This window comes from Maniola jurtina, chromosome 17 (genome assembly GCF_905333055.1).
Source record: "Maniola jurtina chromosome 17, ilManJurt1.1, whole genome shotgun sequence".
Taxonomy (NCBI): domain Eukaryota; kingdom Metazoa; phylum Arthropoda; class Insecta; order Lepidoptera; family Nymphalidae; genus Maniola; species Maniola jurtina.
Genome location: NC_060045.1, coordinates 8,209,223 through 8,223,873, shown reverse-complemented (window position 1 = coordinate 8,223,873; position 14,651 = coordinate 8,209,223). Strand labels below are relative to the sequence as shown.

The following is a 14,651-nucleotide window of genomic DNA, read 5'->3' as shown; positions in this document are numbered from 1 at the left end:
TTGAAAGTGTTTTATGCATAGATAATATTTTTTTACATGCCGTACATTTTCGTTGGTCCAAAGGTTTGTAGGGGATGTGGATATTATATACACACCCGTTCACTTCAGTTAGACGGCATAGTGATTTTATCATATTATCAATTGTTCTCTTCAAAAATATGTTAATGCCGTACAGTATCAGATGGCCATAAAGTACTACCCTTAAAATGGTAGCGTCATTTTCATCAGCCTAAAAGATATGGTCTGCATTAAAATGTACGGCATAATTTTTTCCTAATTTATTTATCTTAATACTATTTAAAACAAGGGAAAAGCGTAGAAAATTGCTATATTTTATTAATCTATGAATATTTAAACTTTTGCAATAATTTGAAAAATTTCAGTTTTTGTATTTATCTATAATTTTTTTTAGAACAGTTTCTTTTGAACGGCAATACTATATAACAATAGTATTTTACACTATCATGTTAAAAAAAAAGTTGCCGTACAGAGTCAAATGATTTTACAGCTTTAAAAATTAAGTATACCATGAAATTAAGATAATTATTGATACACATTCAAATGAACACTAATTTTTTTACGGCATTATTTTTAATAGTACTTTTGAGTGCTAGATAATGTTTTGGAACCAAAGCCGTACTTTCTCAAATCACCCCCCGGACCACGGAAAGAGAGGGGGTTGCTACCCTCAATTTTTTCCCCTTGTCGCATGATTTTTGTACGGCGTTGCGGAATAATGGATTAGAGGCTGTATTGAAACAGTATGAAACTAGTGCCGTACAGAATTAAATGACCAAATTTACCCCGGAAATTGTCAGAAAATCAAAACATTTACTGACTTTGTGGCGCACCATTTTTTTACGGCACTGCGCGCTTTCTTATTATTTTTCATGGATCTATCGATGGTAAAAATGCCGTACAAAAATATATGACCAAAATGTACTCACTCTACCTGCACTTTTCAATTCTCACCAGCACTCTGTTGGACAGCTTACAAGTGACGGCATAGTGCTGAAACTTATTATTTTATGCTCTTATATCGTCCTGTATACGTCACCTGGTGGTTCATATGACCCACCCATTTTTAAACATGGGCCTGTAGTCTATTATCTTGATTTTTATATTTCAGAATATTTATAGTAATTTGATTGGGTCTCGTCAAGAAGCAGTTGCACGATTTTGTAATACATTATGCAATCTATTACATTTTTACATCCAAATTAAGTTTAAATTTAAGTACTAATTAATTAAATTATAACTTTTTTGAACAAGTTTTACTTAAGTTTAGCATGATGGGGATTAAGTAAGTTGTACCTTGTGTCTTATCTTGATAACTTATTTTATTGGTATAAGTTTATGAATGATTTTGCAATGTAAAGTTGTGTTCTGAAATCTGCTACAGGTTTCGTATCAGTTTAAATCCGCACATATTACTTAATTTAAAACTAAGCATTAATTTTATAGATAAGAAGTAATTACATACTTACCTACTTGGTATCTGCTAATAATTAAAAAGTTTTATACGTACCGTTGTATCTCGATTAAAACATTTGACTGAGCCTTATCATTAAGCTTCTGACTGATTTTGTAAGATAAAAAATAATATAAGTAAATACTTACTTATACCTATTGGATATCGCAACTCGCAATGTTATAAATACGACATTACTTAAATCGAAGTAGGTAGGTACATATTCCAATCCAGTTTCTTAATTAAGAAGATAAAAAGAAATTCTTGGCATCAAAAAATTGTTACCACTACCAATCTTATCATGATTTAGCTTAAATATTTGACTTGGCCCTAACAACAGGCTAAAGAATTTTCAATATAATAAAATCTTTCTAATAATATCATAAAGAGAAAAGATTAATTGTCTACCAACGGGACTCTAACAAAATAATAAAAAAAACAAAATGACCACCATGCAAAAAAAAAGTTCATAGTGTTATATCTTGTACGATGGTACCTACGGAACCCTTAGTGTGCAAACTCGCAATTTTTCTAGGGTTTTCTAGGGTTTCGTACCTCAAAAGGAAAGACAGAACCCTTATCGGATCACTTTTTCATTTAGTTGAGGATTTTGCGAAGCGACACAATAAAAGCATTAAGTAAAGCACACCATTAATTCCTAAAGGTGAATAACCCTGGTTGCGTTCAAAGCACCTTCGTCTGGAATAGTAATTGTTGTTACTTGCGACTCTATTTTATTAATTTTTACTTTGTTTTTTACTGGAATTTTATATTAAGTTAAATCAAAACGTTTTCTGCTCAGCTTTTCCACTGTTGCATGCCAAGTGGAATTTTTGACGACCCCCCTGGCGCCAGTGGCAAGCGCTGTCTTGTTAGTTTTATTAGTGGTAGGTCCTGGGTACGATTCCTGGCAAGGGTTTGTAATTTCATAATTTCTAAATCTCCGATTTGCCTATTGATTCGCTAACTCAGTCTCTAACACTGAATGATAGCAACTAAGCAGCTCATTTGACATTTATTTTTAATCCATTGAAGATTTTCTACGAAAAATTATTTAAATACCGCTCAGTGAAGCAGCAATGTAGAATCAATGTTAGACACTGAGTTAGCAAATTACCCCGCTGATCTGGTGGAAGGCTTCGGCCGGGGCTAGTTACTACCCTACCGGTAAAGCCCTGCCGCCAAGCGATTTAGCGTTCCGGTACTATGCCGTGTTGAAACCAAATGGGTATACTGGGTTTAGTAAAAACTACCATACTCCCTTCCAGGTTAGCCCGCTTCCATCTTAGACTGCATCACACTTACCACCAGGTGAGATTGCAGTCAAGGGCTAACTTGTATTTGAATAAAATAAAATAAAATTTCCACTGTCGCATGCCAAGCGGAAATTTCGTCTGGGTCTCGTTAAAGAGATCGTTTTAAACATTCCTTAAATGAGAGCTCAGTCAGTCGGCTCGGAAAGTAGGTAAATCATATTAATGAATAAAGTGGCGTTGTGTACTGTTTTATTGGATGTTTGACCTCGCGTTATCGCGGCAAGCCTCCTTCGTCATTATATTATGTATACCTACAAACTACATAATCAACAGTTATTGCTGTTTTACAATGACGTGTCGATTTAGACGCCATTTACAATTTAAAATTGTATAATTCATTCTTTCTCATTAAATATCGATGGTAAATGTAATACTTTTCCAATTACTTAAGTAGGTACCTATTGATAAATTAGTTTCTGCGTATTTGTATTACTTATGTACTTACCTAATACCTATCTTATACTAGCTGATGCCCACAACTGCGTCCGCGTGGATTTAGGTTTTTAAAAACTCTTTGATTTTTCGGGACAAATATTTGCCGCCTATAATGACGTCTTTAAATACGAAAACATCTATGCAAAACTCCCGTTGATCCGTTGCTCCGTTGCGGCGTGATTGATCGACAAACCAACAAACGAACACACTTTCGCATTTATAATATGGGTAAGTAGTGATTGCGTATTGATTTTAAATAGGCATCATTGAAACATCAAATTGTATTCTCCTCCTAAGGCTTTTACGGTCTCAGGACAGGACATATTATTATCACTTGCTGAACAGCTATATCGCTTGCTTCGCTCACCAATCCAATACATCCAATTATTCTTTACACTTAAGTTTATTGTAGGTGCCATAACAATTATGTCTTACTTAAAAGCAATTCATCGGCCTATTGTTGACAGAGCTATAACACTCGTATGTCCATTCTTTCATTACAATTATCCTAATAAGAGTGCCTCAGTCGAAGAAAACCTTCCATCCATTGGATTGTATTCAGACACTTAGTTTTTTCCGTCTTTATCATCTACGTGTCCAAAATACTCACACACGCATTAGCTATGCGATTATTCTAATGGTACGGCACCACTATCGGAATTCGTCCAATGATTTGTGATTCGCGAATTGTGTGACCGGCGGCAATCGATCATTACGTACATTCGCACTAACTCGAATAGCGTATAATATAATTATAGGTAAGCGTTGATTTATTTATTTTATTTATATTTATTAAACTTATAAAATGAATGTACATGGCATTTTTATTACATTATGCGCCGCAATAACCACAGATAGATATTAGTGTTTTTTTTTTAATTCTGCGGGAACTCTTTGTTTTGCCAGGATATATAATAATATACCACAGGACTATTCGTGTTTTTGAAAGAACACAAAATATCGAATCTACCGGCCGACTGATTTGCCCGACTTATTTGAACATTCGTCAAACCCAAAACGGTGTATGTTTTGGGTTTGACGAGTGTTCAAATATCCCGAATGTGGCCAGTTGGTTTGCCGAATGCCGAACCATCGTATGCCCGGACTTGAATCATTTGCCCAATACCGATAGTGGAGCCGTAGTACATAGCCAAAAAATGTTGCACAACGCTTAAAAAATCTTCTATTGTTCTAGTCACACTTGCGCTATGAAGCGGTCGTAAAAACAGTCTTATTCGATAAGTTGGTCGTTTGTAATCGCGCCCACAACTCTACACACGGACCACACGTGTGCCCACATCTCATTAATTCAATCGATACGCCCTCGTCGAAACATTTTGTTACAAACACTATCACCGGTGCTACTTTATCGCTCTACGAACCGATTAGTTTTCGCGTATGTACCTACTGTAGTTTTATCATTGTCAACTGGAAATCCTTTAGGTAAAGGCACCTAGTATACCTACCAGTTAGTTACTTATCGCACTAACTTGAAAGAGTCTACTATCGCCGCTTTTTTTCTGTCATTGTCACTTGGAAAAGCTTAGGATCTGAAATGTAGCTAATAATATAATTTTTACTAGTTAGTTATACTTTAAAGAGTTTAATACCGAACAATATCTATCTCTTCGCCTAATCAAAGCTGCTTTGTAATTATTGCTTTTAATAAAACCCAAACAGGAACAAAAATACAAGAGCAAGTAGATATTAGATAGGTAACTGAAACTATTGAGTATTGTTGTCTATTCTCTATACATAAAAGCGCAATTGAAAGTGCTTAGGTCTCATAATTATTGCTCATAATAAAACCCAAACTTCATCAAAAATAAATGAGCAAGTAGGTATTAGATAGGTAACTGAAACTATTGAGTATTGTTTCAAGTGTATTTTTGTACAGAAAAACTTGCTTTAAAGTTTTCAATAGTAGTTAATACTATCTTACGTAAAACTTTAGCTTTAAAACGGAACAATAACAAGTTACCCCGATCCAGCGATTATTCTCTATATATAAAAGCCACCTTACCTCATTAGAAAGCTAGAAACTATTGCTTCGAATAAAACCCAGCAAGTAGGTATTTGATATAGGATGGTATGGACCTACCAGAGCCACATGGTCACACTAGTGACCCAGCTCTTTAAACGAGAAATAAAAAAAATAAAAAAAGTAGGTAAGTAATACCTACTTTTTTTTTGTTACTAGATAGGTAACTAATTGAGTATTGTTAGAAAAATAGTTTTGTGCAAAGAAATACTTGCATCTTACGTAAAACTTTAGGTTTAAAACGGAGCAATATCAAGTTACCCCGATCCAGCGACTATTCTCCATACATAGAAGCGCAATTGAAAGTGCTTTGGTACAGCTGACTAGCGTCTCGGAGACGACGGATGCATTTAAAGAACATTATAAATGCATTAGCCTGATAAAAATCCGCTACAATCCTTCCACCGTCTACGGTTTTACGAAAGTATTCTCCTAAAGTATTGAGAAGTTTAGATGTTAATACGTTTAGGTTGATATGTATGGAGCAGTTTCCATGCTCTAAGTCCTTTGTCGGCGCTTATTTTCTGTCGCCAACTGCGAGGGCACGACCCCGTTATGACGTCACTCTTCAGATGAATGAACATCTACCCCCCAACTCCCAAGTTCCACCTAACGGTCAGTTTATACGAGCTTGGCTATCGAAGCCGCAACATCTGTGTGGTCTCGGAAATCGTTATTTGTGTCTGGGATGGGATATTGTCTGTATTGAATTTTCATTGTCTATTAAGTGTTGGAAATTATGAACGCGATGTTAAGTTATGTTTCAATATGGTTGACTAGCTGATGCCCGCGACTTCGTCCGCGTGGTTTTAGGTTTTTGAAGAACCCGTGTGAACTCTTTGATTTTCCGGGATAAAAAGACGCATATGTCATTCTTACGGTCTTTAATTATATCCATGCAAGAATTCACGTCGATCCGTTATTCTGTAAGGACAAACCAACGAACCGATAAACTAACAGACAAACACACTTTTGAATTTATAAAATATGGGTAGTGATTTTATTTTTACAACTAAGTCCTTAAATTAACTGAATCAGTGAAAAATAATAACAATCTTTACTAGTGCAATCTGTAGCAAAGCAGGAAATCATTTGAGATATTGATACTAGGTAGAGGCTATATATATAGAGATACCAAAGGGCGGTTGGTTATTTTAACAGATATATTATTTTTTCTCTTTTTCTCGCGTCGATTCCTCAGCTTTGAGGATCATGGCTCCCTTGAGATATCGCTTCCTTCACGATGTTGCGCCAGGTTTCTTTATTGGAGGCCGTACTGAAGGTATAACAGAATCGACAGTTTCTTACATCTGGTCAGACAGACATATTATCATGCTACGTCTGCGGGGTCTCTTTTCTCCGATCCATAATCTATAATCTCAATCAGGAGATCAGAATTCAGACAGTGATAATATAATTAGAAACAATCATTTCTAGTACAAAAAATATTCTTGTAAGTTTGTCGGAGAAAGATATAGGTAGAGAAGTGCGTGCCTTGAATCCGGTTTGGTTTCTTGCAAAAACAAAAGGTCGTACATTGGAACGACCACCGTATTTGGTCTAACGTGAATCATCCTGGTCGAGCCTGTACTTATATAACTCCATACAAGTATACAAGGCTATAAGAAGCTAATCGATAGGCCTCGCAAGTCGCATCTTCGAGGAAAATGGTCTTAGCACATGAGGGCCACATCTACTTATACAGAATTGGAAGTTTGAAAAAAAAAACGGTAGTCAGTATGGACAGCAGGAAAACTTAAAATTATGAAATAACAGTAGGTTTTTGGGATTCCGTACTTCATAATGAAAAACGGAACCCGTATAGGATCACTTTGTTGTCTGTCTATCTGTCTGTCCGCCCGTCCGTCCGTCTGTCCGTCCGTCCGTCGTGTCTGTCAAGAAAACCTAAATGGTACTTTTCGTTGACTTGACGAACCCTAAAAATTAATCATTGCATGCATTGATGACTTTCGAAAGACTTGAAGTTGTGTATTCTGCTCTCTAATTCTCCTTCAGGATGTTGGAATACAAGGAATAGTATGTTACTCTATTGTGCGCGGCGGCAATAGTACTTATTCGCATGACGCAGTGTGAACACCTTCAAACAGTACAGTTTCTTGTATCACAACTTCTAAGAGCGTATTAGGCATATTCCTGTCCTGTTTCACCGATTCTGTTAATCCATACTTCATACTATTATACTGTATACTATATTATAAATGCGAAAGTGTTTCTGTCTGTCTGTCTGCTAGCTTTTCACGTTCCAACAGTTTAACCGATTTTGACGGGTACAGCGTTAGCTTACATCCCGGGGAAGGACATATGCTACTTTTTATTCCGGAAAATCAAAGAGTTCACACGAGATTCTTAAAGATCCATCCGTTTAACCGATAGTACAGAGTTAGCTCACATCTCGGGGCCGGACATAGGCCACTTTTTATCCCGGAAAAGCAAGAAGTTTCCACGGGATTATTAAAAAACCTAAATCCACGCGGACGAAGTTGCGGGCATTATCTAGTTATCTATATCTTACAATGGATACATGCTCATAACGGTACGAAATCCATGCCTGAGTGTGGTAGGTTTTGTGTTCTATGGTCTAGATCCTAGGAGATGCCTTGACCTTCTACAGTCCTCTCTGTGACCGCATGCAAACAAGTCCGTCGACAAATGACTTGTTTCCCAAATAGTGTTTCTGACGTGCCTACTCCTGTATGTTCTAAATTCTAATGTCTGTCATTGTTGCTATGAACGGTAAATACATGGTAAATACGCTGGCGATTTTCATATGATTACTAGATTTTTTCTTGCCGTTGACGTTTTTTTTTTTATAAAACTTGTTGGAATTTCGCAAAACCCTTTCCTACGTTAGTAACAATAATATTACGACCATTAAAAATTCATATTGTATATCAAAGAATAAGATATATTAGACATAGAATAAGTAGATATTAGATACGTTAATTAGGTTCTAAATTGAAGACTTAACTACGACACGTTTGTCACATTGGTAGAGCGCTGTCTCTTTTCTTTTCATGTGTTTTGTATCTTTAGTCTCATCATTAATCATCGAGTATGAATGAGTATGAATTAAATAAGTCATGTAATATGAACGTTAGGAAATAGTGTAATTTATTAGAGAGGGAATCAATCATAATGTAAATAACGGCCATTCTAAATCACCATATTAATTAATATGGTGATTTAAAATAAATTTGGTCCTGTTACGTTATTTTTTGTCGTTTAACAACGAAGCCTAAAATCAGTAGAGGGAATCTACTTCTGCAATATCTCTCCAGACCTAGCAGTTTAAGCTGCACGTTGATGCGTAAGAAGTAAAAGCGATCTTACTTGATACTTTAGACTGTTAGAGCACTGTTAAAACGAAACATATCGCTGCATTTTATCTCATTTTAACTGGGTCTGAAGTCTGATCAAAGTCAAAGTACGCTCTTTAATAGATCCAGCGTAGAGTGATATTATACTTACAGTATGCATACTTATAGCTATTTTACGCTGTTCTACGTCCATTAAAAACGTGCGAACGACTCATTAGTATGTAAGAATTTGTATTTAAATTTTTTGTTCACGTCAGTTACTCGTACTCATACCAACAGTCTTCTAACACGATAATTATTATTACTAACATACTCATATGTTGTAGTTAATCGAGCTAATTTGACTTGTAATTATTATGAAACAATTCGGCTAGCCAAAAACATCACTAACACGAATGACCTTGCTGATTTTTCGTACTACTAACGTCGCGCCCCTTAGTTATTTGACTTAAAAACGGTATCTAAACTGGTTTTACTTTTGTTTCTCCTTCGATGTAACCACAACCAGATCCAACGAGCATCTGCCCATCTTAACTTGCTAAGGTAACATGAAAGTTATGTGCAATTTGTTTTGCACATTTAAAACCTGTATCGGTTTTTGCGTGTAACACTTCAAGTATGAATTCAATGTCACGGATTTCGATTCCTCGAAATGCCAATATCTGTCTTTGTTCAGCCAATTGAAGGATACTCAAGTTTAACACGACGCTAATAGATCGTGTACACTGATAAAAAATCGTGTCAGTACGTTGGTGGAACAGTGACATGCTTCACTTTCATCTCATAACGGCGCATTGCGAGTACAAAAAGTAGCTGCCGTATATTTTTTGTTTCGTTCTTTCATGACGAGCGACAGCGGAAGCTTAGATTATGGAACACCTAACGAGAACTATTCAATATGTCTGTCCTACTTTATTACCAGTCTTATTACCCTGTTTATTTTTGTTTTCTTTGGGGAGGGGTGTTATTACATTTTTTTGTTTTCTTTTCTTTGCAGTTAATGCCCGCTGCACCCGTGTAGTGTTTGGCTGGGCGGGGGATGGCTACAGATGACCTTTTAGTGGTTATTCTTTGTGATTAGTGGTAGTGAGTGGTTGGAATCGGCGACTAGTGCGCGTAGTGCGCGTAGTGTTTGCCAGTCAGTAGTGTCAATGGTGCCAGTGATGTGACAGTCTATGGAAGTGTCAGGGGGTACTCGGAATGTTCACGAAGAACAGCAGGGCCCCTGAGCGGTGCCACCACCCCTCGCATAGGAGCTGCAAGAAGAAAAAACATCCTCCGCACACACCCTGGAAGTACTTGATGAATTGCCCACTCGTTAGAAAATGCTTCGGTATAGTATTCTTTTATTTCTGCTTTAATTTTTATTTCTTACCCATTTGGCTACGACGTGGTAACATTAGAATAGGTTTTTATGTATCAAAAACATTGAACATCAAAATTAAAAACCAAAATACTTAAACTAGTGGAATAACCATGTACTTATAATAAATTTAAATAAATAATTACGAATAATAAATATCGCTAAAATAAAGGATCTGTCAAGAACCTTTGATCTATTAACAAACTGGTGTTATTTTATCTGCAATATAAGTATGATAGTATTTACATAATTTATTTTTTTAATCAACACCTTGATCGCGGTTAAATTTAAATAATGATCAGTTAATAATGGAAAATTCCAGTCATTAGAACTAAAATTGCGCGCAGCCTTGAACGTTGAAAACGTTCATTGTTTTTGTTTTGAAAAATAACCGCGTCTGCTGAGTTTAAAGTCTGTTGAGTGGCATTTGCAGTATTTTCCTCCACTTTCATAAATTGCCATCATAATATTATTCGAATGAATAAACGATTCAGTCGATTGCTATGATAACTCATGTATTTCTGTACTTCGTTTATATCTTGAATAGTGTTTTTTTACAAAGAAAAACGTAGCTATAAGTAAGAATCAATTATTGTACTAAGCCTCCTTTTTAGGGTAAGTTAGTTTGTTAGTTTCTTAATTAGTTTATTTCAAATTTTGCAGGCCCAATTGTTACTTCCCCTTGATTTACGTACATCGATCATTAAAGTACTTTCTGTGGTTAATTCATCCAAGTCGTCATCCTATCCTACTGACGTTGTACAAATATGCCCTAATGTTACTTCCAGAATTGTCTGTTCATACGACATCTTTTTAACGGTCAATACCTCCAAAACTTGGTATAAACTTACATTACATGATTTTTCAAAAATAAATTTATGTATTTGGTTCTGACGTTTAAATCCTTTTATAAATCTTTTAGCAATTTTTTAGAAAAAGCATAATAAAGAACCAAGTTTAGAAATTGACTAAAATAAAGCTATCGATGACATTATTTGTACGTTCATTCATTATTATCAGTAGTAAGGCTCTAAGTAAGGATAGGCATATCGTGGAAACCTCAGACGGGCGTCGGTTGATGAATGCTCCCGACCTTGCGGCGGCATTCCGCGGCATTAGCTCGCTCCTTGCTCTTGTTGCTCGATTAGCCGACGTCTATTAGTGTGTATCTCTACATTATGTAATATGATGGAAATAGTGAATATTCTTGAGGGATTTCACTGATAAGCAATACGATCTTGCTGATGTTTGACATTGTTTCAATTTTAGTTTCTATTTCGTCAATTGCTAATGCCGTCACTTCGTGCGCTTAGATTTAGTATTTTTAACCCCCGACCCAAAAAGAGGGGTGTTATAAGTTTGACGTGTGTATCTGTGTGTCTGTGTATCTGTGTATCTGTCTGTGGCATCGTAGCGCCTAAACGAATGAACCGATTTTAATTTACTTTTTTTTGTTTGAAAGGTGGCTTGATCGAGAGTGTTCTTAGCTATAATCCAAAAAATTTGGTTCAGCCGTTTAAAAGTTATCAGCTCTTTTCTAGTTTTTAATTCTCGATTAATACGTTATTTTGCATGGAATACTATGTATTTTATATCGAGTACATTTGATATAACGTTGAAATCGTTTGAATAAAGAATTGGTACAAAAAGTACAAACAAGCAGACACTTTCTGATTTATAACATTATATTGTTAATTAGTTTTTATTTTTGTATTTTGATTACTGTTGCAAACGCTGTTCTTTAGACTATATCCAAGGTAAAGAGAGTCGATATTTTTTAATCAATTTGATCGATTCATTTATTTACTAATTGAGGTGATTCGTTATATATCACGTTTTTAATGAATGCACTATGTCCGAAGTCCAGTCGTTGTTTCATGATTATTATTTTGGACCGCTGTCTGGTCACGTTATAGTCTGATCGATCAAAATCCCTACAGTCGTGGTTTGTTTTGATTGTTTGTTAGCCTTGCCGATAAAATTACTCTCAAATTACTGTTAATAATATCTAACCCGGTAGTATTATGTAATCACAGCATTACTATTAGCTACTGAGTTCCTTCAAAACTACGAATTACGATATGGGGGATATTCAAGGGGGAATAAACTAATTCCTCAATAGTCGGTGACGTATTAAGTTTGCTCTAGCTATGAGCTCATAGATCTTCATGAGTTCATGTAATTAGCCTGCTCGATTGTTTGTCACACGAACATGATTTCTGTCTAAGTAAACATTTAAAAAAACAATAAATAACTAACAATGCGCATCACACAATCGATGTATAACGTATTAGGTGTCATCCAAACACGGCCTCCATTGTCCATTGTCTTGGTAAATTGCGTTGACAATGGCATTAATTCTTTTCGGCCTATAGAACTCAAGGATGCTTTTCAAGTTTCACTTTTTCCTTACCTCAACAAATCCTCGGATCAATCGAGCGTAATACAACATTTCCTTTACAGTAGAGACGAGAAAATAAAAAGAAGTTTTAAACGTGAATGCATCCAGACTCTGACTCATTCGATTCTCAGTAGCTAGTACCTACATTCCTACACTGCAGTTTCCGTGATAGGTTCAAACTGAACCGGAATATAGCTATATGGCTTGTAGTATATAGTTGAACTGTGTTGGTTTGCAGTAACAGGTCATTTATATTCAGGTTCGCTTGAAAATGATGAATAAAGTCATACATATTTTTTACATACGTTTAATGATATTCCGTATCTTTTAAGTTTGCATAAATTATATGCTCGATATTACTTGTATTTGTTTAAGACTCACAGAGGTATTAAATGTGGTAACTAACGTGAAAATACATAAAAAGTTGAACATCTTTAAAAAAATACTGTACAACGTATTTATTAAAAATAATAATCAACGAAAAGTTTAACGGTTCGTTTATTAAAAGCTATCATTATAAAACACCAATTAGATAATCTAATAAAATATAATTTCTAACTGGTTACTGCTTTGAAACATGTCACAAGTGAGAAAATAGCTTGAGCAACTTATTATTTGTGTTATTGATAACCACTCGGTAACAGTCTGTTGAGGCCTCATCATGTGCCTGCATTTAAGCATTTATGTTGTCCAATGCTGTATCATTTTCTGGACGAGTGAAACCAGTTAAATACTGCGAGACCCATTAGATCACTTGCGACTTTTGACTGACTTTAAATCTCTTACCTAACCAGTTACTTGTAGTAATAGTGCAAGCATCTTTAGCATTGGTTAGGTCCATAATTAGTAGGTATGGACTGGAGATCATAGGTCAAAATATTATGATGGCTGAAGGACCTTGGAATAAGGAACCGTTTCGGACGTTACGTTACATATAACGAAAATCTCATTCTGAGAGGAGACATTCGGTCAGTAATCACTTAATGAGCCGGCGATGAAATAATCAAAATCATAAAGGTAATATATGTATAATTGTATAACCAAAAAAATATCATGAGAAGCATTAATTTATACAGCAATTTATCCAATTAATTGTACATCTGCTCTTTAGAGTTATGTTATACGAGTTAAAGTTATGTTATACGAATAAAAACACAGACAGGATATGAGTAGTAAACAAACGGTGAACAGCTAAGCTCACGCGCTAATTTTTTGCATTTTTCTGCGTTCCACTCGATTAGCCAGCCCGATTAGTTTAGCGATCTGTTGAGTGAACACACTTGTTGCGCTTTGGCGATGGCGACGCGACGGGTCCATCGTGCGTTCTGGGTTATTTCATTACGTTACATTACCCACAGTCGGAGTCGACGAGCTGTAACTACTAGGTGCCAGGGTCTGCCGATACTGGATAGCGTTTTAACGAGATTTTAATGCTTTGACTCGCAAAATTTATGGCTTCTGGCGCCAAGAAGTGGTATCTTCAGGGATATACTCGTAAATTATTCCACGCGCCAGTGGTTTATTTTAACTAAATCGTATGGAATTTGTTAAAATTAAATGTGTGTGTAGCTGGTAACCTAAATCCGAAGATTAGTAAATATTGCTCCAAGATTACTTTACTATTTCGTAAAATCGAAGAGCGTAAAAGGTGGAGATTGAGAGACTGCAAATATTTTATAAAGTTTCAGTTAATACCTCCCCACAGTGTCTCTTATCTATAAAACAAACGCCTAAATTCAGAAAATGTCTAAGTGTCTAAAACTTTTGTAATAAGTAGGTAAGTTTCAAAATTGGGCCTAAAATCCTGTGTAATGTATCAACGTAAAAAGATTTCTATGGCAGCCCTAAAGATATTATAATCATTATTGTGAACCAAAAAAGAAATTACGTATATGAAATATGTGAAACCAAAGCGTTGTCACTGATTCCCGTGGACCTCTATAAATACACGCTGGACCTGGGATTGCCGACCTCTTTTTGAAGCAATTTGATTTTGAATTTCACGTGAGCGCAATCGCAACAAAGTATTAATGATGAGCTGATGAGACATCTGTCTACATAGTGTCAACATGTAGCCGATTTCGATAGAAACAGTCAATTTTAGTTCCCAGCGCGCTCGTTGGAGCGCTTCGAATTGGGACAAAAATAATTGTGATTTTGTATAGCACACGTCTTCCATCGTACTTTTTTTTATACACAGGAAATGCCTAACGCATACCCTTCCGTCAGGGGAAACGGAGGGGTTATGTGGGGCTTGCACACACTAAAACCTGTGTTTGTTCCTCA

At 35.8% G+C, this 14,651-nt stretch overlaps 1 protein-coding gene across 14 annotated transcripts in view; it reads left to right on the top strand.

Annotated features, from left to right (window-relative positions):
- LOC123873604 (dual 3',5'-cyclic-AMP and -GMP phosphodiesterase 11) overlaps positions 1 to 14,651 on the top strand; it is a 231,339-nt gene that overhangs the window by 81,911 nt on the left and 134,777 nt on the right. For 5 of the 14 annotated variants that reach the window (XM_045918498.1, XM_045918497.1, XM_045918495.1 and 2 more), the window contains one exon: positions 9,599 to 9,934. The exons of 8 other annotated variants lie outside the window; for them this stretch is intronic. In XM_045918498.1, coding sequence (XP_045774454.1) covers positions 9,802 to 9,934 — 133 coding nt within the window. In that variant the 5' untranslated portion in view covers positions 9,599 to 9,801. Of the gene's footprint in view, positions 1 to 9,598; positions 9,935 to 14,651 lie in introns of those variants that run through there. One more of the 14 variants, XM_045918502.1, reaches the window with a different exon arrangement.